This window comes from Engystomops pustulosus, chromosome 11 (assembly GCF_040894005.1).
Source record: "Engystomops pustulosus chromosome 11, aEngPut4.maternal, whole genome shotgun sequence".
Classification (NCBI taxonomy): Eukaryota; Metazoa; Chordata; class Amphibia; order Anura; family Leptodactylidae; genus Engystomops; species Engystomops pustulosus.
The window spans coordinates 82,045,143-82,070,600 of record NC_092421.1 but is presented as its reverse complement, the minus strand read 5'-3'; the positions used below and the strand labels follow the sequence as shown (position 1 = coordinate 82,070,600).

General features: G+C 43.3%; 1 protein-coding gene across 7 annotated transcripts in view; it reads left to right on the top strand.

Moving 5' to 3' along the window:
• Positions 1-25,458, top strand: part of MGMT (O-6-methylguanine-DNA methyltransferase) — a 292,365-nt gene that overhangs the window by 251,641 nt on the left and 15,266 nt on the right. For all 7 annotated transcript variants that reach the window (XM_072129983.1, XM_072129980.1, XM_072129982.1 and 4 more), the window contains one exon: positions 5,814-5,953. In XM_072129983.1, the coding sequence (XP_071986084.1) occupies positions 5,814-5,953 (140 nt within the window). The remainder of the gene's footprint in view (positions 1-5,813; positions 5,954-25,458) is intronic.

Sequence of the window (25,458 nt, the reverse complement as noted above, 5' to 3'; positions counted from 1 at the left end):
AAAAAGTGTAAAGTATTAGGTAAACTTCCCATCTTAGATTGCTCAGATATTTTAGGCTTTTGTGATTATTTATGGTAAAAAAAATAACAAGAAAAAAAATCAACCATAAAAATGTATTATTCCAGGAATAAGAATAATTCAGTAATTATACGGAAGAACCCGGTGGGCTCGGAGCTGCTTCCTTTTGGCACTTGATGATTTTGGATAGAGACAAGTGTCACGGGGTTTATTAGGCCTAATATCAAACGATAACTTGCAAATAGTCCCCAGTAACCTACAAATGACATTATCTTCTGCTCGATCTTTCCGGTTAGGACCCATGATTGCGTTAGAGACGTATGTATGATCCATGAAACCAGGCTTTGGCTTCATTTATGATCTTTAAATGGGTCTTCATCAGAAAATGAAAGTATGGGCAACGCTTAAGGAGAAAAGAATTAGAGATAGATGCACCTCTCCGGGTAATGGTGCAGGTCTGGCAGTAACCGTCCACTCCCTGGAGCTTCCGCGTTTGACGATCCGGCTCTGATGACGTCTTGTTCGTTGTGCATGAGATGTTAGGGCCAATCACTACCATCAGCAATCAAGTTTGAAGACCGGGATTGGGTCAGACATCACTTGCATTATGAATGGGCCAAGTGGCCGATCAGGAGCATCCAGAGGACAACGGAGCAGCGGAGCAAGAGTACGTATATATATCTTTATTTTTATTTCCATAAAACTCCTTTAAACACTCCGGTACCTTGTGTTTCGGCTCAGATCTAGTATTTGGCATTATCTCTACAGTGAGGAGGATCTTCTGTAGCCCCGTCTATTGCTTGGTATCTTAACCTTCAATACTTTCCTTACACATAGAAAAGCTAAATGTGGCCTAGGACTGTCAGCGTGAAGAGAAACATTTCCACTTTTAAGGCTAAACTCTCCCTTTATAGAAAAGTTCAAGTAATTGGGAAATGATTCTTTTGACCTGAGAAAAGAATATCCAGAGCTTGGTTGCCGGAGAGTTCTCCTTTTGATCCTCAGTCAGTTTCTGTGTCTCTGTTTGCTTACACAACCTGCCAAAAAGGAGAGCGCCAGACCTGAATGTCAATTCCTACTGATTCAGGATCATTTGCCAAACCAGCTTCCAGGAACATGGGGCTCGAATCATAACTGTACATTTCCCAGAACCCAGAGACTTCCAAACACATTTGGCTATGAAAAAAACATTAGATCTATCAGCTGGACTTTGCATTACCAGATCTACAGTTTTGTAGACCTTGTGTACGAGCAAATGAGAGCGCAATCTTGGGTTGTGATACGTTTAGTCATGGTTAATTTTATAGAAGCTTTTTTTGTAGGTAACAAAGCTCCTTTCATAGATTCAACTAATAGTTTTTAGGGCAATGCTCCCAAGGATAGGTCATTGAGCTCCTAGGTACTAGTTGAGGCCATGGTCCTTAGGATAGCTCATCCCACTTATAGGAAGTCCTAGGGCAATGACCATAAACCGACACCTCCAGTCATTGAATACTGCCTTTTGCTCAGTTCCTTTTTACTTCTAAGGGACCTGAAGTTGGATAACACCACCACCACACAATGGATGGAGCGTTATACTTCTGACTCCATCCACCATGAAGCAGCATTTCTATCAAATGATTGGACCGTGGACGGTGACTATGGACTGCAATTATAGATGAGTGGGATTGTATTTTTTACTCCAGGTCCAGGGTTTGGGTGCGTCCAGCCCGACCCAGATATATTGCCGTATTGTCAGCCGGGCAGCCAATCTGTCAAATTGATGCCCCTAGACATGGTTGTGATCAGACAGTGGTATACCCCCTGGCTTAAAAAAGCCATGGCTAGTAGGTAGGGGTTTCAGCTTACTGGATTGGCTCCATAGCCACCGATCCAGCAATTTGCCTCGGTTGCGCAAGATTCACACATACCCCGACCCCAACTTAAAGTTTGGGTCCGCACATCTTTAACTGCAATGTGTAATGTCTGAAACACGTATGTCTATGACCGCCATTTTGTACTACACAATTTTGTAAATGTACTGTCTTTTAAAGAAGAATGAATAAGGAATGAAGGCTGCAATCCACCATTGTTTTGTTCAATGGATGGAACTGTATACTCCTGGCTCAATCCACTATGTTGCAGTGCTGCGGTCAAATTATTGGCGGGGATGCCCAGTGTAGCACCCCCAACAATCTCATATTATTCTTATAGATTCACATTCGATATGTTTGAGGCTCATTAATTCCTCTAAGTGGAAGACCTATTGAGTGGTTTCATTATCCCTATAGCCCTCTTTAAAATTATGTTCTGAATTGTGAATTGGGTTGAATTAGGCTCTAGTTAGAGTATGTTCAGAGTATGCCGCGCTATTGTTGCCATCGCAAAAACAAAGAACCCCAATAGTCCTCAATACAAATCAGTGGGGCCTATTTTGTAAATTTTTAAAAACATCGGTGTCGTGACCAGAGTAGGATTGGCTCTCCAAAGTACCATAGGATCCTTTATAGCAGTGGTGGCGAACCTGTGGCACGGGTGCCAGAGGTGGCACTCGGAGCCTTTTCTGTGGGCACCCAGGCCTTCTCCCCAACACAGAGTCTGCCAGCTAGGACTCAAGGTTTTCTCCTGTGATCCAATACAGCCCAGGACGTGCCATGCTCAGCGTTATTTGGCTGCCAAGACTAAAGGAGGAGCGGGAAGGTGTGGATAGAGATGTATTGTTATTGGACCTCCTGCTCTGGGTCCCCTGATCCTTCCTCTTCAGGGGACCCTGGAGGAAAGCTACAATCCAAATTTCTCCATCTTTCTATTGTATTGGTGAACTCAGGACGCCAATGCGATTTAAAACCTGTGATACAGCAGGGATCAATAAATTACTGCTTAAATTGTCATGTTGGCACTTTGCAACATATAATTGGGTTTTGGTTGTAGCTTGGGCAATCTGTCTCCAAAAGGTTCGCCATCAGTGCTCTATGGGATCCTCCAAAAGACTTCTGGCTTAGCCTTTTAGCACAGCCTCCCCCATCCAGATTGTAATGTTTATAGTATTGAGAGATTTTTATGGGCCTCCTAAGGTGCCTGGGTGCAACCCACTGCACCCCTTCAAGTTATACCCTTGGCAATCAACTTTTTAAGGTGGCTGAGCACTGTGAAAAGTATTATGGTCTAAAAGGCAATGTTAAGGTGGGCAGACGTTGATTGGCAACATGCTCAAAGATTGACTTGCAAAAATTTTCTGATCTTATTTGTTAATGAATCTAGTATAGCGGTAATAATATAAAGCCATTAAAGATAACCCAGGCCATTCCAGGTCATACAACTTTTAACTTTGTGTAAAGGATGCATTGTTCTTTTAAGATTCTTAACAAAACCTTACGCTTAACGATATCATCGGGAATCCCTGACATGAATTTGATCTTTTACGGTATGAGAATTACATTCTGCAGCAGCCGCATTTTGGCCACCTCCGTCCGCTTTCAATAATGTTCTTTCCCCGAGCTGTATAGTTTTTAAATCTGTCCTATTGCTATGTAAATTAGATTCAGTGACATGGACATTTATTTTCTGCTTTCTCTCTAACTCTTCTACTCTTCTAAATGATGTTTTTGGAACCATTCCCCTGTTTCTTGTAACTGTTACATGCTCCAGTTAAGTTTGCATAGACTTCTCATTTTATTCTTAGAGATTTCCCAAAGCCTAATTCCAGCCTCCCTGCTGAGTCCAACCTCCCTTTTAAGTCCCCCTGCTAAAAAAGAAACAAACTTACTAGCCAATTCCTGCCTGTCTTCAATTACCTCCATGCACTACAACGAGACCGCGCATCGGCATAGAGGTCTTCAGTGTCTTCATATTCCACTCTATGAATATTCACTATAGGCAACTTCTTATGTGCAAGCGGCAACCTGCTACCTGCTACGTTACAATCGTCTCGAGAAGATAAACAATAAACAAACCCATGTTTGCTTCAGGAAGCTCTCCCGGCCATCGTGGACTAACACGGATGCTTCTGCTAATGATCCCAAAGCCGTTAATGTGGTTTCTCCAGTTAAATTGATTCATGAATTTTGAAGAGAACATTATCTAATGAATTTTCTTTGAATAGAAAGCAATTAAAAGGACAAATCAGTCTGATTAACCCCACAGTCAACCTACTGCCACACTCGGTGCACGGTACGAAATTATATCACAAGAAAAAACTAGAGCAGATTTGCTATCTTTCTGCCCTCTGCTAATCCATGTAAATTAATGAACAAAAAAGTTAATTTCTTTGGTGACCTTCTTTTGGTATCACCTGGATTATGCTTATGTTTAATTTGCTTAATGTTATAATATTAAAGACTATACGTAGGTTTTTTTTTTTTTTATTTGGCCCCTATAACAAAGTGATTATCATTCCCTTCAGTCTCAAATAATTTTTATTTTAATTCATTTAACCAGCAGGAAAAAAAGTGCTCACGAGCCTTCCGGGCAAACTTAAGTAACTTTGGTGGAAGCTCAAGAGTTCAATGACATTTTTACTTCTATATAGAAAAATGTTAATGGATGTAATTACTCAGATAGTGGAGAAAAATAGATGTCCTAGAATAATGGATAGTCCTTGCTGAATACGGTAGATTGGACCCTACTAGACTACCTAGTCTGAAAATTCCTTCTATAAAAGATACAATTCTGAGCTAATATATAAGTGCTCGTGGAGATACACCCTACAAATGAAATGAATCCCTATCCCCAAGTGGGTTGCAGGTACTCGTTGGGTCACCATTCTTACCTTTGGGCCTTTAGAGTACTTGAATGAAGAGGAGGAGGCCCTAGATTGTCGAAAGCTAGCAGTTATGCAAACCTATGTACACCCAGGTCCAAACCACCTCGTCTATAGTATAAATGCTCCAACTATATGACCCCATGAAACCTAGACACCAACAGATACTACAGAGGAGAGGATGACCACATCACTGTCTAAGGGTCAACCGTACACAACCATCTTCATACTGGACCAAAATCGATCAGCAGTTTCGTGTTCACAACCATTCCTCAACAACAGATATTGGGAATTTTTTTGTTTTTGTTTTTTTTATATACAAAAACACCCTTTCAATCATCCTCTTAAAACACCACCATAATGTAGACTTAGGTCAAATAGGAGGAGAATAAACTTTGGTTGTCCCTGCTGTCCTCAAACTGAACCTCATATTTAGTTCAGGCGGTCCCCAGGTTACATACAAGATAGGTTCTACTGGTTTGTTCTTAAGTTGAATTTCTATGTAAGTCGGAACTGGGTCTCTATGATTGGATTTTAAAAATGTTGGGTTGTCATAAGAACCAGGATTAACAATAAATCTTAGTTATAGACACCTGATAACTGTTACAGCTGATTATTGTAGCCTATGGCTAAAGTACAGTAAATTACCAAAATACAGAGGTTCGTTTGTAACTAGGGGTCGTCTGTAAGTCGGGTGTTCTTAAGTAGGGGACTGCCTATACTTGTTTATAGGTGTTCTTGAAACTAGTTATTACCATTCTCAGGACCCTGTTTCACAGCTGCCCTCCTATACCCTGGCACACACAGCAGCTTGGACGGACAGGAGGACGTTTGCCATTGAGCTTGCACAACCCATGCGTTGAGACTCCTGACTATTTCTATTAGATCCACGTTTTACCCTCTTGAGTGCCTCTGCTCCCCTTTTTTGTTTTCCTAGAGGCCACTATAAGGTAACAAAAAATACTTATCAGAAGCCATTGTCAATGAAAGAAAAATGTACCTAAATTACACAATTATTAAGCAATTAATAACGAATCAGGGTCATCTCTTCTTTCAGACTCCTTCCAGAAAAGCGTGCTCCTGTCTCTGCTGAAGAACGTCACAATGGGAAAAACAATCACCTACAAGGAACTTGCTGAGCTCAGCGGCAATGCGAAAGCTGCCAGAGCTGTGGGCGGAGCCATGAGAAGCAATCCGGTAAGAACGCCGAAAACCTTCCGAATATGTTCATAACTCTCATTTGGATTTATGATTTCTAGAGTTTTATGACACACACATATGTATTGTAATTAACTTCTATAGCATCTTGTAAATTACTTTGCAATTAGAGAGCATGCCATCTGTTAAATTTAAACCACTTAACATCATCACTTTTATTATAGCTGGGAACTCATTTCTCCAAGGAATCAACATGCAGCCGGCACTAGTTTGTGTACTTATATAAACAGACTAATGTACTAGTCCATTAATGGCCGGTGTAATTCATGGCTAATGTCGTGATGACGTTATCTTCTACAAAAAGTCATTTCTATGCAGTGGAGATGTGCTGCAATACCACTTCCAGCCTATGGATCATAGTGGCGCTGTTCTTGAATGAAGGACAAGGGGCATATTTACTACTCTTAGACAAAGCAATTTTTAGAATAGAAGGTCTTTAGTCTGGAGAGACACTGGGAGAGATTCACTCTGCCTTCTTCTCCAGTTTGCTTGTGGAGAAAGCTCATAAATCTCCCATCCCTGTCTGTTTTTGGCTTTCTCCGACCCACATGCCACTACTGGAGTGTCGGAACTGGGAGAGGAGCAGGCAGGGAGCGGGCAGGTGGAATCCGTTCAGATCTGGTCTACATGGGGGTGCAGAAGAATCGCTCCCCTCCTGGCTTAATGGATATCCCATAGTCCAGGTAGATCATCACAATTCATGGGAGCACCATTAGTTAAACCAGGAGGGGTCAAGTCCATTGACTCTTGTCCAGTCCTGTCGTTACAAAGGTCATTTGTTTACAACTTTTATGCACGATACTGAATTTTCCAGATCATAGAAATACATCCTTCTGTTCCTATTAGTGGCACAAGATCAGTTATGGCTTGTGGGCCTAAATCCTCTTGACAGGTTCCCTCTAAAGTATGTAATGTTATGTCATATTTACCTATCATTTGCTTTTGCAGTTGAATATTGTAGTTTTGGAACACAATGTTGCATTTTAAGCTTCGCCCTTTTCAGCTGGCCACACCCTCTTATTATGAAGATATTGTTCAAACAAAAAATAATTTTGCTCCAAAGCTCGTAAGCCACTTTTACAGAACACATCCAGCCTTTACAATTCCTTTCAATAATCTTAGTTCTATGGTTAGTATACAGTCTTACAGAGAGACCTATTTCATGAGTGTAAAGTGGGTGTATTTACAAATCCCAAATGGACCTTCAGTGTTCAGACCCGTTCGGGCAAGGAATTGTGGCGTAGCTCCAGCTGGTGAGGCCAGTGTTGAATTGTCTAAAGGTTTGACAACAACTGATATATAATTATGTTCCGAGCAGCTGTCACTTCTCTTATTAGGTAATTTTGTGCTCAATATGAACACTGACCATATTTATCAACTGTTAATAAAGTTTATGTTGGGTTCAGAGATGTATGACTACCTCTACATGAATTACTTGTAGTCTGTAACCACGGAGATGCCTAGTTTTTCATAGGTCCCGATACACAATATTAGGATATTCTAAATTAAGACTGAATGGATGTGTTTAGGTGCATCGGAACAATAAAAAGATTTTTAAGGTTAATTGTTTTGTTTTTTTTACAAATAATAAACTTGTCTTTAAAAAAAAACAGCGGCCACTCCTGTCCCACTCCACTACCAGCCCCAAATAAATATTTCTTTGAAATCAATTTTTTTGGAAATTCACCAAAATAAACAATAATCTTTGTAATCTCTACATTATATGTCTAATTATTATTTTCTGCTCCCCCCCCCCACACATTTGAGTTATTACAATTATTTATTTTTATGTCTTGCGTCTGTCTTGCGTCTTTATTGCCACCTCCTCTGTCACCCCACCAAGTCGAGCTCTCGTTCCCGTGCAATTATTTTTAATTGTTGACAGATTTCACTCACACGTTTCCCAAACCTTTTTTCGGCCCCGTCTGATTTCTCAACAAAAGCAAACTTGGCTACACACGGGTGGCAACATGAGGCTATTTAATGGATACAATGTCCATTTTACATTGGTGACTCACCCAGGAATGTTGGCTCTCGGCTGACCCACATAACCAGAGTGGGAAAAACTAAGTCCAGTGGGCAGCTTCCAGGGGAGAGGGATATATACGTTGGAGATCTGCCACACTTGTTGCACAAAGAAGCCATGCATATGTTCCTACAGGAAAAGTGCACGGGATTTAACAAAGGATTAAAATAAAAGTGTCAGTGCCAGAGAAAGCGAGAACTGACAGCAGCCGCAACCCAACACCACGGGCAGCGAGTGTTTCATACACAAGTCTTAGAGAATCGATGAAAATGACAATATTTCTTATTATTCGTCATTATTAGAGAATAAATCCCCAAATAGGTCTCTATGATTACAATGTTATCATCTGATTATCATCATGGCATGCTGTGATGGCAGTAGCCAAGCGACGCCTCATGGCCCTGGGTCAGAAGTAAAGAATAAAAATCTGAAATATGTAAAAAATAAAATAATAAATCTGTTTTCATGAGTGTTCATTCACATACCAATTGTACGACAATAAAAATGTGAATTAAAGATTCTTTTCTGCTTTACATTTGGTCTTGGAAGCGGATCAGGATTGTCAAGTCAAGATCCAGATGTTGGTTATTCAGGGTCGGAGATGGGTTAATTGGTTGCCCAAGAAATAGGTTAATTACAGAAAAGGAAGCATTTTGGTGAGGATGAGGAAGACTGATGAGGTCTCTTAGTAAATTAAAACTTTCATGTAAATGACGTTTTTTGTTTCTTTTGGATACACTTTTTTAGATTGGACTTGTATGTTAGTCGTGGTACGTTGACCATGTAGTATCTTGTCTCCATATATTTCTGTGGACGCAAAACTCAGAGCAGGTCCTATTCCTTTTCCAGGTTTGCTGCTTGGACTGTGTTTCGGCCCTTACACACTGATAGTACGTGGACGGTAAACAAAGGACCACGGGTCTAATTTCTGTAGCTTGTGAATGCTGGTAATGCAACGGCAATGATTTAGGCTCCATGCATTCGACTGTATTGGGGGCCTTGACTTGGCCGCACAAATTGCTCATAGGTCCCCATATGTCTATTGCACCCAGTCACGTTGCTTTATCACTAATGATACAGCAGGTTCTAGTCCTTCCAGTTTTGCGGCCCATGTGCTTCAGCCCAGGTTAAGACCCGGTTAAGCACATGGATCCTAAGACAATCGGTATGATAAAATAAATAAAACACGACAAACTTAAAGCCTGATCTCTCATAGTTATGGTAGGGTACGCTACAGAGGGTCATATAGTCATGGTAGGGTACTCTACAGAGGCTCTCATAGTTATGGTAGGGTACTTTACAGAGGGTCTCATAGTTATGGTAGGGTACTCTACAGAGGGTCTCATAGTTATGGTAGGGTACTCTACAGAGGCTCTCATAGTTATGGTAGGGTACTTTACAGAGGGTCTCATAGTTATGGTAGGGTACTCTACAGAGGCTCTCAGTTTTGGTAGGGTTCTCTACAGAGGGTCTCATAGTTATGGTAGGGTGCTCTGCAGAGGGTCTCATAGTTATGGTAGGGTACTCTACAGAGGGTCTTATAGTTGTGGTAGTATACTCTACAGAGGGTCTCATAGTTGTGGTAGTATACTCTACAGAGGCTCTCATAGTTTTGGTAGGGTACACTACAGAGGCTCTCATAGTTTTGGTAGGGTACACTACAGAGGCTCTCATAGTTATGGTAGGGTACACTACAGAGGCTCTCATAGTTATGGTAGGGTACTCTACAGAGGCTCTCATAGTTATGGTAGGGTACTCTACAGAGGCTCTCATAGTTATGGTAGGGTACTTTACAGAGTGTCTTATAGTTATGGTAGGGTACGCTACAGAGGGTCTTATAGTTATGGTAGGGTACACTACAGAGGCTCTCATAGTTATGGTAGGGTACACTACAGAGGCTCTCATAGTTATGGTAGGGTTCTCTACAGAGGGTCTTATAGTTTTGGTAGGGTACACTACAGAGGGTCTCATAGTTTTGGTAGGGTACACTACAGAGGGTCTCATAGTTTTGGTAGGGTACACTACAGAGGGTCTCATAGTTTTGGTAGGGTACACTACAGAGGGTCTCACAGTTTTGGTAGGGTACACTACAGAGGGTCTCATAGTTTTGGTAGGGTACACTACAGAGGGTCTCATAGTTTTGGTAGGGTTCTCTACAGAGGCTCTCTTAGTTATGGTAGGGTACTCTACAGAGGGTCTCATAGTTATGGTAGGGTACACTACAGAGGGTGCACTCACCGCGAGGACCTGCTTTGGGTCTTGATAACAGAGAGAAAGCAGTACTAGAGGTACAGGTACTAGAGAGATGCTATGGAGCAACATATTGTCATATAATCCCATAAACTAGTAAGCATAGATATACTAGAAGCCGAGGAAGCTGCCAGTAAGCATTCTGTATAAGCATTGTATTCATCGCTGGGGCTCATTATACTGAGTTTTTTGCTCCCTCAGAGCACAAGTGGTTAAATCAGAAAGACCACAGCGGCACATTTAAATCAGAATCTACCTGGAAGAAGCGTGGCATGCTTTGTAATATTATTACTGTATAAATAAAACATTTCCGCTTTATATCGTTAGCGACTTTCCGCAGCCAAATGTAAGTAAGGGAATGTGCAAGGAGCTCCATATCCCCCCAAAGCCGCTCCAAAGTCTGTAATATAATCAAACGGTGGCATTATATTAGTCAACACAAATTTTTTACACTACCACCGAGGGATAGAAAATAACAGAAATAAGATTGACCATAACCAGTTCCCCATCATTCCACTCCGAAACCTGCGCTTAAAAAACAAATTTCTAGAGCTTTAGTGCTCCACTAACAGGAGAGCAGAGGGGGGGACACGATGCGGCCGCCCCGACGCCTCGTCCTAACTCTCCGCTGCAGCCTCGGGGCAATGTTCCTACATTTCTGCCATTACACCTAAGATTTTTCTCTGAGTTGCATTGGTATTTTGTCCAAAAGTTTTCCTTTACCTGAAATTTGCATTTTGTTTAATGCATTTCCTACTGGTGTTGGAGGAAGCCTCCCACATCCCAAAATCACCACCCAGATGAAACCCGCACTTGATAAGCTTTTAAGATACGTTTCCTATTTCTGATATCCTTTTCAGAGAAAATTACATTTTTATGTTCATGACAATTAGATTTTTAGTGCATTGAGGGTGGGGCAATGCCTTCTGGTGCACCTGATTAATTCTGTTGTTGTCAGTCGTTACTCTGCACCACCCCTACACGTGATGATAGACATCCCATAGATATAAGGTGTATGAAGAAGATAACCTACCCAATTGACTCTGTCCCATCCAGTAACATTGATCCATGGTGAGTCTGATGACCTATCCTGAGGAATAATTAGCATAAAATACTAATCAAGGGCTTAAAAGTTACTGGCAAAAAATAGTTTTAGCACAGCTGGAGAGAGACTTTAATAATAATTCCTATATTATGCTGCTGGGTTCTTCCTAGCCTGAGATATATGTGGTATATATAACATTAGATTCAGCTATTCCTGATGGGGGTGGGTACTTTCTGGTTGTGACATCAGCGCACCCCACTGACAGCCTGTTTGTAATTGGCCGATCTGAAGCATGTGGTGAGTCACATGCTTGTGACATCACTACAGGTCCTATAGCCCCTCTCAACAAGCCTCATGTTGTCTCTAGCTGTACTATACGGTTTCCTATGGCAACCAGAAAGCATGGCAAATGGAGGGTGGGAGGGGAGGTAACACCTCTGCTAGATAGATAATTATAGTACATTAGAGAATTGCTTGGTTTTGGTTAGTGAAGACTTAGGCAAAAGTTTTTATTCTTTAAAGTGGTCCATGATTAATAAAACATGGTGATTTTTTTCCCCAAACAATCTAACCTTTTCGTAGATTTTATGTGGTTGTTGCTCAGCCCAGTTTTGACTGTGGAATGTAAAGGTGTATTTTGGGTGAGAAAGCAGCCATGTTTTTTTTTTTTAAATCCAGACTGACTTTAACGTAAATTCGATAAATCAAATGAAATGCAGAAACATGAAGTGGATGTATCTGACTCTCTCCCTCATTGGTGGCTCCTGTTGGACAGTTGCCTGGTGAATCTTTATTTCCATCATTTCTTCCATGACGTCTCCGGTGAACACAATCCTAAAAACTGATACATTTCCCCCCTATCACACAGGCCAAATGTTGCAGTAAAAGCCTCTCTGCTCTACTGTAATCTGAAGGTCATTTTATTTCGCTGACATTCGCGCCCGTGGTGGTGATAGCCGACGAGCCAGTCCAGTGTTTTTGTATTGTGATCCCCCGATACATTTGGGAGAGAGAAGCTCTTTTCTTAGAAATGTCAGGAATCACCTTGTGTTTCCGTGTAGCTGTATCACAATTGTTATCTGTAAATGTTAGCCCTGTATAAAATGTAACGCTGCCATTTACAATTTCTGAGTAATGCGCAGCATAAGGTTATATGTAGAGGGTCAGGCGCATTCTGAGCAAGACTTACAGAGACAAAATGTGGCCTATTATTTATGTAAGGACACCCCCGAAACCCTAAAATAGTTGTGTGTTGTATTATTTTACCTTTTGTGAAATCTCTGGTATTCCATTATGCTACACGGGTCAGTATCCAATGCCATACAAAGGAGTAGGCGGCCATAATTGTGCCAAGATTGATTTCCAGATTGGAGGAGCCAAATATTATTTCCCTGGCCAATACCTCTCCTTAATTCTTTTTATTACCCTTGATTATCTTCACACCACCTATTACAAAAGGTTATTGGACCACTTGCCTCAGAGCAGTGATTGATTGGCCCCCCAAGAGTACCTGGGAATCCTTCGGGGGGCGCAGGTTCAATATCAATTTATATAACCAATCAATTTTTGAGACTTAATGGCTATTTCCTAGGGACTGATGGAGGGAGAACCCAAGTCTGACACTATATCTCCTATGCAGTATGGACACCCGAAATGTATAGGGTTCCATCAAAACTTGTTGAAAGTGACAGCTGCTCCTATATACCATCATATCGGTCACCCAAGAGACTAAGGTAAAAGCTGACAACTTTCTTCCAAACGTACTGTATTACTGAGTTTGTAAAAGAGGAGGCCCCTAGCAGTCTTCTGAGTGCTTGCCCTTGGGGTTGTGATAGAACAAGCTTCATTTCCGAAGATATTTGAAGTTTTTACTGAAGGCACCCAAAGTACTTGGGCGAGGCCTCAATCTACATGCAAAATGTGGCCTCATCCAAGGCTATGGCACTTTTGTGTGTGTGTGTATATAATATATATAAGCTGTAGGTGACTTTCTACACCATGCACGAAATGAGATACAAGGTATACAGGTGTTCCTACTGAAACAATTGCTTGGAAACCCATAAAAAGTGGCCCAGTAAAATGCTTGTGGAGTTTTCTTACTGTACAATAATTTTATACGCGGCGCTCAATGATGACCCTTAGCCACCAATTCCACCTCTTTTCACCCTTTAATTGATGATTCCGAATAACAATAATGAATGAATCAATTGGGCAAGGTTTGGATTTTATCTCTAGTCTCCATTGCATCTTATTCATAACCATTGTTTTTGGATCCCAATAAGTAAATTACCGTAGGATGTTTCCAGACGTGTGGGTTGTCCTAGGCCGGAAAATCTGAGACAAACAACAATGGAGGTTAGACATAAAATTCTAACTGCATCACAATCGGGGGGGGGGGGGATTGGGGCTCCACCTACTTAGGGGCGCATAGTTAGATGTGGGTAAAGGTTCTATTTAAAGGGGGTTGTCCCACAGATTTATTTTGAAGGGTCTGTATGGCATAAATGTAATCCCACACTGCTCCCTCATCTTGTCAGTATTGACGCTTACTTCATACTGGTTGATAACTTCTAAACACCCAGAAAGTAGGCGGACGGCCAGTCCCTTCACAGTGGTGACCTGCCTTACATGGGCTATGTTGGGTATTCTCCATCAGCCCAATTCTTATAATTAGGAATGGCTTGTAATATCCAATACAGCTTACATACAATATATATATATTTTTTTCTTCTAATTTCAGACCAACCCTTTAAAGGAAACCTACCACCACGGATCTACCGTATATACTCGAGTATAAGCTGACCCAAGTATAAGCCGAGGCCCCTAATTTTACCACAAAAACCTGGTAAAACCTATATATTTTTTACTCGAGTATAAGCCGAGTTTGGGTTTTCAGCACAATTTTTTGTGCTGAAAAACTAGGCTTATACTCGAGTATATAAGGTACCTATTAAAGTAGATTGGGTGGTAGGTGCCTTTATTGGATATCCCCTGTATCTTTTTATAACTTTTATTTCCCTAATATGCTAATTTTCTAAAGAGGCTACTGGGGCGAGGAATAGCCGATGCTGAGGCTGTGCGGGTATTCCAGACCCCAGTAGCCTCCTTGATCCTCCTACCAGATGTCTTCGGCGCGCAGCTACCCTTGTCTGCAAAGCCAGAGTTCTTTGCATGCGCAGTAGCTCCAACTTCGGAGCAGTGACCTTGAAGCCGCGGCCTGCGTTCTGCACATGTGCAGAATGCCGCCTTCGCGGATGAGAGCACACAGCTCCTCGTAGCTGCGCGCCGATGATATGCTGGTAGGAGAGGCTACTGGGGTATGGAGTAGCCGCGGCGTGTAACCTCAGCTCCGGCTACTCCACGCCCCAGTAGAAAATTAGCATATTAGGGAAATAAAAGTTAAAGATACAGGAGACGTGAGGATTATCCCTTTAAAGGTCTATCCTCACGGACAATAGAGGCACCTACCACCTCTATATAATAGGTAGATCCGTGGTGGTAGGTTTCCTTTAGAGAATAGAAGTACATCATCGTGATGCTTTACATTTATGTGCAAAGAAAATTCTACATTTCCTTATTAATCCGATGATTCTACGTTATTCACAAAGAATATTGTGTCTCTCCAAAACTAGACCTCTAAAATGAACTATTGCGCGTCTACTACAAAGGAGGAAATCTTTGTACTTCTTTTGTATCTTCTTCTTTTTTTTTTTTTTTTTTTTTGTACTAAATAGCTGAAAATCCATATTTTCTGTCAAGTGTTGTCAGGGTGATGCTTAATTCGTGGTGTTACCGTCTACAAGTTCTCCTTTGTAGTTCTATTGCTACACATAATTCATACAATGACCTTCAACTTTATGAGAAGGTGGAAAAGGTGCCAGCAGCTGCGGAGAGAAGCAACATCTCCACTTCAAATTATGCCAAGGACATGCAGGGTGCCTCACCTTCTGCAAGAAAAACTTCAAATAGTTTACAGCACTGGAGATTGATTGTGAGGTCTGGAGGCCTCGGAGGGTCCCCATAAAGTTCAATTAAAAATCTCATTAGGATTGTATAGGAGGATCAAACAGAAATCAAAAAAGACTCCTGGGAGACGGAGAATGCCGCTCTGATTAGTCCGAGGCCTTCATAAATGATTATTCTGTTACTCAAATAAGACGTCTTCTGTGGTCGGTTAGCGGTAATAGCCGGATTTTATATGCTGCTCGCTTAAATTATGGTTCCAGGTAAGACTTAGTAACGTGTACGGCCTGTCACTGAGATCATTAATGCAAGGAGTCGAGAAGGCTCTGTGGTGGAGCTATGGTGGGCTTATGCCTAGCTATTCTATAGACAATGAATTTTTTTTTTTTTTTTTGTAATTTGTTAATTTTTTTGCTGTATTTTTGGCAACTAGTCCACATCATATGGCCAATGGGGTGGCCAACCACGCGTGTCAGCCCACTTTTATTTTAAAAATTGTTGTTGTAGCCTTTCATTGGCAATTATTGGGGCGCTCATTTTCAGGTCTCTCAAATGATTTCTTTTTCTTTGCATTCTCACCGTTTACCTAAGTTCCCATTTGGTTTTACTTCTCAGTCTTTAGGCTGTTGCACACAAGTTGGTTCAGACACTTTTGATTTAGTGGAACAAACCTGCAACTGTTGAACTGGACTCAACAATCGTTTAGCAATTGTCCGCCCGGTAATTCCCGGAGTTGTCAGAACAAAATGGCAGGAGGCCTTAGACACACACGTCCGTACAATGGCCAAATTCATAGCAGGCACGGTATATACAAATCCTACGCACATCTTGATGGGTTCACACTTAGTGACCCAATGCTGCAGGTCTCTGTCCCGAATCCATAAGACTTTGATGACATTAGTAACCTCGCCAATGCTCAATGGCCCAAAATCCAAGAAGGTGGTGTTTGGTACGCTCCAAAATCTTTGCTTGGCCCAACTTTCTACCCTACTGGACTTTTATACTTTGAAGGCAATCTTACAGTCTATGAGGATGAGGGGGTGACACAAGAGCTTACAGTCTATGAGGATGAGGGGGTGACACAAGAGCTTACAGTCTATGAGGATGAGGGGGTGACACAAGAGCTCACAGTCTATGAGGATGAGGGGGTGACACAAGAGCTTACAGTCTATGAGGATGAGGGGGTGACACAAGAGCTTACAGTCTATGAGGATAAGGGGGTGACACAAGAGCTTACAGTCTATGAGGATGAGGGGGTGACACAAGAGCTTACAGTCTATGAGGATGAGAGGGTGACACAAGAGCTTACAGTCTATGAGGATGAGGGGTGACACAAGAGCTTATAGTCTATGAGGATGGGGGGGGGGTGACACACGAGCTTACACTCTATGAGGATGAGGGTTGACACAAGAGCCTACAGTCTATGAGGATGAGGGGGTGACACAAGAGCTTACAGTCTATGAGGATGAGGGGGTGACACAAGAGCTTACAGTCTATGAGGATGAGGGGGTGACACAAGAGCTTACAGTCTATGAGGATGGGAGGTGACACAAGAGCTTACAGTCTATGAGGATGAGGGGGTGACACAAGAGCTTACATTCTATGAGGATGAGGGGGTGACACAAGAGCTTACAGTCTATGAGGATGAGGGGGTGACACAAGAGCTTACAGTCTATGAGGATGAGGGGGTGACACAAGAGCTTACAGTCTATGAGGATGAGGGGGTGACACAAGAGCTATCAGTCTATGAGGATGAGGGGGTGACACAAGAGCTTACAGTCTATGAGGATGAGGGGGTGACACAAGAGCTTACAGTCTATGAGGATGAGGGGGTGACACAAGAGCTCACAGTCTATGAGGATGAGGGGGTGACACAAGAGCTTACAGTCTATGAGGATGAGGGGGTGACACAAGAGCTTACAGTCTATGAGGATAAGGGGGTGACACAAGAGCTTACAGTCTATGAGGATGAGGGGGTGACACAAGAGCTTACAGTCTATGAGGATGAGAGGGTGACACAAGAGCTTACAGTCTATGAGGATGAGGGGGTGACACAAGAGCTTACAGTCTATGAGAATGAGAGGGACACAATAGCTTACAGTCTATGAGGATGAGGGGGTGACACAAGAGCTTACAGTCTATGAGGATGAGGGGGACACAAGAGCTTACAGTCTATGAGGATGAGGGGGTGACACAAGAGCTTACAGTCTATGAGGATGAGGGGAGGACACAAGAGCTTACAGTCTATGAGGATGAGGAGGTGACACAAGAGCTTACAGTCTATGAGGATGAGGGGGTGACACAAGAGCTTACAGTCTATGAGGATGAGTGGTGACACAAGAGCTTACAGTCTATGAGGATGGGAGGTGACACAAGAGCTTACAGTCTATGAGGATGAGGGGGACACAAGAGCTTACAGTCTATGAGGATGAGGAGGTGACACAAGAGCTTACAGTCTATGAGGATGAGGGGTGACACAAGAGCTTACAGTCTATGAGGATGAGGAGGTGACACAAGAGCTTACAGTCTATGAGGATGAGGGGTGACACAAGAGCTTACAGTCTATGAGGATGAGGGGTGACACAAGAGCTTATAGTCTATGAGGATGAGGGGGTAACACGGGAGCTTACAGTCTATGAGGATGAGGAGGTGACACGAGCTTACAGTCTATGAGGATGAGGGGTGACACAAGAGCTTACAGTCTATGAGGATGAGGGGTGACACAAGAGCTTATAGTCTATGAGGATGGGGGGGGTGACACACGAGCTTACAGTCTATGAGGATGAGGGGTGACACAAGAGCCTACAGTCTATGAGGATGAGGGGGTGACACAAGAGCTTACAGTCTATGAGGATGAGGGGGTGACACAAGAGCTTACAGTCTATGAGGATGAGGGGGTGACACAAGAGCTTACAGTCTATGAGGATGGGAGGTGACACAAGAGCTTACAGTCTATGAGGATGAGGGGGGACACAAGAGCTTACAGTCTATGAGGATGAGGGGGACACAAGAGCTTACAGTCTATGAGGATGAGGGGGGACACAAGAGCTTACAGTCTATGAGGATGAGGGGGACACAAGAGCTTACAGTCTATGAGGATGAGGAGGTGACACAAGAGCTTACAGTCTATGAGGATGAGGGGGTGACACAAGAGCTTACAGTCTATGAGGATGAGGGGTGACACAAGAGCTTACAGTCTATGAGGATGAGGAGGAGACACAAGAGCTTACAGTCTATGAGGATGAGGTGGTGACACAAGAGCTTACAGTCTATGAGGATGAGGAGGTGACACAAGAGCTTACAGTCTATGAGGATGAGGGGGTGACACAAGAGCTTACAGTCTATGAGGATGAGGGGGACACAAGAGCTTACAGTCTATGAGGATGAGGGGGACACAAGAGCTTACAGTCTATGAGGGGGACACAAGAGCTTACAGTCTATGAGGATGAGGGGTGACACAAGAGCTTACAGTCTATGAGGATGAGGGGTGACACAAGAGCTTACAGTCTATGAGGATGAGGGGTGACACAAGAGCTTACAGTCTATGAGGATGAGGGAGGACACAAGAGCTTACAGTCTATGAGGATGAGGGGGACACAAGAGCTTACAGTCTATGAGGATGAGGAGGTGACACAAGAGCTTACAGTCTATGAGGATGAGGGGGTGACACAAGAGCTTACAGTCTATGAGGATGAGGGGGGACACAAGATCTTACAGTCTATGAGGATAAGGAGGTGACACAAGAGCTTACAGTCTATGAGGATGAGGGGGACACAAGAGCTTACAGTCTATGAGGATGAGGGGGTGACACAAGAGTTTACAGTCTATGAGGATGAGGGGGTGACACAAGACCTTACAGTCTATGAGGATGAGGGGAGGACACAAGAGCTTACAGTCTATGAGGATGATGGGGGACACAAGAGCTTACAGTCTATGAGGATGAGGGGGACACAAGAGCTAACAGTCTATGAGGATGAGGAGGTGACACAAGAGCTTACAGTCTATGTGGATGAGGGGTGACACAAGAGCTTACAGTCTATGAGGATGAGGAGCTGACACAAGAGTTTACAGTCTATGAGGATGAGGGGGGACACAAGATCTTACAGTCTATGAGGATAAGGAGGTGACACAAGAGCTTACAGTCTATGAGGATGAGGGAGGACACAAGAGCTTACAGTCTATGAGGATGAGGGGGACACAAGAGCTTACAGTCTATGAGGATGAGGGGGTGACACAAGAGCTTACAGTCTATGAGGATGAGAGGGTATCACAAGAGCTTACAGTCTATGAGGATGAGGGGGTGACACAAGAGCTTACAGTCTATGAGGATGAGGGGTGACACAAGAGCTTACAGTCTATGAGGATGAGGGGGTGACACGAGCTTACAGTCTATGAGGATGAGGGGGGACACAAGAGCTTAGTCTATGAGGATGAGTGGTGACACAAGAGCTTACAGTCTATGAGGATGAGGAGGCGACACAAGAGCTTACAGTCTATGAAGATGAGGGAGGACACAAGAGCTTACAGTCTATGAGGATGAGGGGGTGACACAAGAGCTTACAGTCTATGAGGATAGAGGAAGGCTTATATTCGAGTCAATAGGTTTTCCCATTTTTTTGTGGTAAAATTAGGGGTCTTGGCTTATACTCGAGTATATACGGTAGATGAAAGGTTTTGGTCAATGAACACACTAGTTCAAACCAAGTGAAGAAGTTCCAGAGTGTTGGGCACTGGCATCAAAAACAATCATCTTTCCCAGGCCCAAAGGTGAAGGGTCCTTCTTACAGCAGCCATTGGTGGATGAGGGCTGTGTCATTAATGCCACTTTTGGAGGTTTTATTTCACTGTGTGACCAGCTAATGCCAGACCCATCCACAGAGAACCGCAGCGGGGAACGTCATGTATGGACACAATTACATGGTGCAAGTACCTTTACCCATAAATCCCATCAAACTAACCCCTAAAGTTATGATCATTCATTGAGTATTAAAAGCCCAGCATAAGGATGATGCCAAAATCCCCTAGAGATATGGAGTTTACCCCCCGGCATGTATCACAGTTTGAGAATGTAAGCCCTAAGCCATGTGTATGATATCCGAAAAGTCCATGTCAACGGCCTCCTTATCTCCATCCACCGCCGTAGCTTCATCTCACTCTACAAGCCTCGCTCCATTACTCTATAACATCCTCGGCGCTCGCTAAATGCAGTTCAAACACAATCAATACATTGTGCAGATAGCTCCAAAATACCTTTTCTTCCCTCGCCCCGATGGAACAAAGACTCTATTGAGGACTTGGTTTATTCGTGGATTGCCATGAGTTTTAATGACCACCCTACTTTTGTTCTGCCAGTCACCTGGAAGGCTCGTGATAAAGATTTAGCATCATGTTCTAAGTGTCAAGCCTGTCAGTAGTACTGAGCCATATGACCAGAAGGAAGAAAAAAATGCTCAGGGAGCTATTGATTACAGCTTCTCCATGTCACTTGTTCACCAGGATTTAGGTATTGATGAGGCTGCATGTGAAAACAAGCTGGGTCCCTGGTGGGGCCTCTACCCTGAAGAACAAAATGCAAACTTAGAGAAAATATGCAGCTGGTTCTAGAATCAGAGAGATTCCAATATTGATTAAAAGGCTCCTTCATGTTATTTTTTGTTAGAGACAAATCTATGGGTTTGGAAGTTTTATAGTATTTGTAAAAAAAAAAAAAAAAATGTCGGCAGTAAATGATGGATTCTCGTATTGGACGAATTAGATTTCACAGCGTGAGGATTTCAGTGCAGCTTTAATATTGCAGCGCCTAGGATATTGATAAAAATTACATTTTATGCAGCGAAAAAAGGCTTTCAAATAGAGAAGTAGGGTAATATTCCCCCGAAAACGGCCTAAGGGCTGTAATAAATTTGAGTAAGTTTAATTGTTTTAGCAGACTGAATATTTGCACCAGACGTAAGCCCTGAACTAAACTGTGTTTAATATTTTAAAATTACAAATCTTTTGTCCTGTATAATACCTCATTTAATAACTTCCCTGTGGTTTAAGGTTAGTTAGAATTTTCCATTTCCACATCTGCATTGCTAACTACGATTATAAGCCTATAACCGATGCGGCGGCCTTCCTACACTGGATCCTCCAGCGCTCAACGTTTCACGGCCTTATGAGCTTTTAACTGTTTCACAGTCCTCCAGGTATTTTATGGAAAGTTCAATGGGTAGAGACAAGGTTTTGTTACAATAAAACCTCCTTTTGTCACCATCTGGAATGTGGTTGTAGGGGACGGGCTACCGGGACATGTGCCGTGTGCTGAAGGTGGACGCCAACGCTGTGAGAACTGTGACACTGAATGATTAAAAATACATAATTTTATTATAGAAAAATTTACCTTTTTGTAAAGTTGTCCCCAGTGTTCATTTTTGACCAGAAAGTAACCAATAAGGCTGATGCAAGACCGAAGAGTGGGAAGATATCTGCCTGACCAAAATTATTTGGTGCAATTGGCAATGCCAACAACATTTGCAGCTAAGTAGCCTGGTTGCCCTAGCTTAAGGATGGGTCTGCATGACAACTGTAAATCAAGGCAATTTTTTTTTTAATTGTTGCAAAAATTCTTTAACTATTTTAAGGTAACTTGCTATACTAGAGTGTGTGTGTGTGTGTGTGTTGTCCATCTGCACACAACCTAAATCCCGAAACAAAAAGTATCAGCCCAAGGCCCAAGCTTTCTAGGGGACTCGAGGCCAACCAAACCACCTACTAAATTTTTTGCTGAGAAAGACCTTCACCCATGAAATTCTTGTACATCTGTTCCTGCTCTCAATACTCAAGAGTACACGAGAGTCATTTCAGTAGCTTTGAAGATCCTCCAAAGGTCCTGAAACCGCAGATTGAAATCAGACAGAAGGGACACGTCCTCCATCTCCCAATAAGATTGATCTTCGTAGCATATGTAGTAAGTGAAGTGTAGGGCCCATGGCAGTCTTAATCTGCCTCTGTTACTGGACCACGTTGACCATACCTGGAGATCTAAGGGACCTATCGGCCATCTTATAGGAAGTGCTCTCAAATTGTTGTTGACCACACCTCTTTAAATAATGTAGACCTACAAAGACAGAGCTCCTTGAAGATGGACTCATCACCTTGAACCCCACCCAGGCTCTTTGTCTAGGCTCTTTGTCTCTGCATATTGTATCTTATTGTTCTCCACAGACTTCTATCTATCCAGGACATAAGGCACAGAGAGTCCGGCTGTTACTCTGATACTCGTAGAATGATCACCTTGCTAAGGATTGTGTCTTCCTGGGTGTTTTTAATCTTTCCATAGATCTATTTATGGCAATTATGTTTCATTCTGTAGCTGACAATTGCCTTGTGTTCTACCTGATTGATTTTAGAAATAATTTTGTAATTGGGGTCACAAATTACTAATATAATTCACTCAAACCTGTGTGTTAGTTTGCTGGATTTGATTATGGCAGAGCTGAATGCTGCACCCCTGAGTTTTTGTGATTATAAAATAGATCAATATTGTTAGGAGGAATCTAAGTCTGTGATTTCCTCTGAGTATTCTGACAGACTTGTAAAGCTCAGATTCTATACAGGAACTAACTAATGATATGAAGATTGAATTTTTAACTTAACCCAGTTATATGGAATAATTTTATTAGTTAATGAACATTTAGAACTGTGTGCACTGGGTATTACGGCACCTATTTCGGAGAAGGCAGTAGTCCTTGAAAGGATTGTGGTATCTAATGGCTGCTTTATGAGATCATTTGCATATCTTCACCCAGATACTTTGCACATTTTCATTCCATCTCTTCTCAATGACTGGGGGTTTTTTTCGAGACAAAGGACTTGTGTGAAGGTACAGATGATGTGCGCAGCCTTAGCACCACTTTTGTGTTACATTTATTTTGCTTTTATTCTAGGTTTATATTGTAAATGGAGATAACATTGTGGAAGACGTCTGTAATTGCTCCTAGTTTGTTGTGCTAATAATGCACTCAGTGGTGCTAGTAGGTGGCGCTACTGATAGTAAATGTGCTGAATTACCACTATTTTAGATTTATCCAGCACTTTTCTGGTTATTATAATAGCGCTTGCATCCGATAAGTCCATAATTTACGTGTAATCATATTGTGACTTGCTGTATATAGATGTATCAGTCCCCAGTCTACCCATAGTAGATGCATAGACATTGTAGATTATATTGGAGCTTCTGCCATGTGGTTAGTGTTGGGTTTTTGGATGACTATTTAATGGTGTAATGCTATGGACAATTTATTGTGGATGATATACCCATGATATTTGTCCTCATCTTATGCGTATTTATAGTAGATGTCTCCATGTGCCTGATAAATGCATGAGTGCTGGGGTTCAGTGGGATCCCCAGTGCTTACAAGAACAAAGGTCCCAAATTCTTCATATGAATTCAATGGGTACCATGGCTTCAATGCCTGCGTTTTGTACTGATGAAAGCCCAATACTTGATATCTCAATCGGTCTTATAGGCTTTCCCACTGTAGGTCTCGTTTTGTCTTGGTCCGTGGGGGTGCCAGTGCCAAACCTCTTCTTGTATTTCTGGCCGGATTTTACTAGAAATGGAAGGGGTTTGCTTGGTATGTTTAGAGGGGTATGGATGAGCTGCGGATGGGTTGTGGGTGGGCTGGGGATGGGTTATGGAAGGGCTGGGGATGGGGTATGGGTGGGCTGGGGATGGGGATGGGGTATGGGTGGGCTGCGGATGGGGTATGGATGGGCTGCGGATGGGGAATGGGTGGGCTGGGGATGGGGTATGGGTGGGATGGGGTATGGGTGGGCTGGGGATGGGGTATGGGTGGGATGGGGTATGGGTGGGCTGGGGATGGGGTATGGGTGGGCTGGGGATGGGGTATGGGTGGGCTGGGGATGGGTTATGGAAGGTCTGTGGATGGGGTATGGGTGGGCTGGGAATGGGTTATGGAAGGTCTGTGGATGGGGTATGGGTGGGCTGGGAGTGGGTTATGGAAGGTCTGTGGATGGGGTATGGGTGGGATGGGGTATGGGTGGGCTGGGGATGGGTTATGGAAGGTCTGTGGATGGGGTATGGGTGGGATGGGGTATGGGTGGGCTGGGAATGGGTTATGGAAGGTCTGTGGATGGGGTATGGGTGGGCTGGGAATGGGTTATGGAAGGTCTGTGGATGGGGTATGGGTGGGCTGGGAATGGGTTATGGAAGGTCTGTGGATGGGGTATGGGTGGGCTGGGGATGGGTTATGGAAGGTCTGTGGATGGGGTATGGGTGGGCTGGGGATGGGTTATGGAAGGTCTGTGGATGGGGTATGGGTGGGCTGGGAATGGGTTATGGAAGGTCTGTGGATGGGGTATGGGTGGGCTGGGAATGGGTTATGGAAGGTCTGTGGATGGGGTATGGGTGGGCTGGGGATGGGTTATGGAAGGTCTGTGGATGGGGTATGGGTGGGCTGGGAATGGGTTATGGAAGGTCTGTGGATGGGGTATGGGTGGGCTGGGAATGGGTTATGGAAGGTCTGTGGATGGGGTATGGGTGGGCTGGGATTGGGTTATGGAAGGTCTGTGGATGGGGTATGGGTGGGCTGGGGATGGGGTATGGGTGGGCTGGGGATGGGTTGTGGGTGGGCTGGGGATGGGTTGTGGGTGGGCTGGGGATGGGTTGTGGGTGGGCTGGGGATGGGTTGTGGGTGGGCTGGGGATGGGTTATGGAAGGTCTGGGGATGGGTTATGGAAGGTCTGTGGATGGGGTATGGGTGGGCTGGGAATGGGTTATGGAAGGTCTGTGGATGGGGTATGGGTGGGCTGGGGATGGGTTATGGAAGGTCTGTGGATGGGGTATGGGCGGGCTGTGGTTGGAGTGTAGATGGGGTATGGACCAAGAGGAGTATTAGGATAATAAGTTCTAGTCTATAAATAGGTATCGGTCTTTGATTTACCTTGATCGGGCTTAGGTTTACTTCACACCTGTGTCAGGGTTTCCTCTACACTCAGAGCGTAACAGAAACCAGGGGTAAATGGAGGCTCTTTTATTCATCTTCCACTCCCCATTGTCTTCATTGTACAGAGAGTTATCTTCCATTACACTACGATTATTAATAGTAGAAAAATATTCTCTATTTTTTATCTTATTTGATAACGAAAGGTGAATGGAACCTGCCAAACCCTGGTGTGACCGCAGTCTTGCATGTT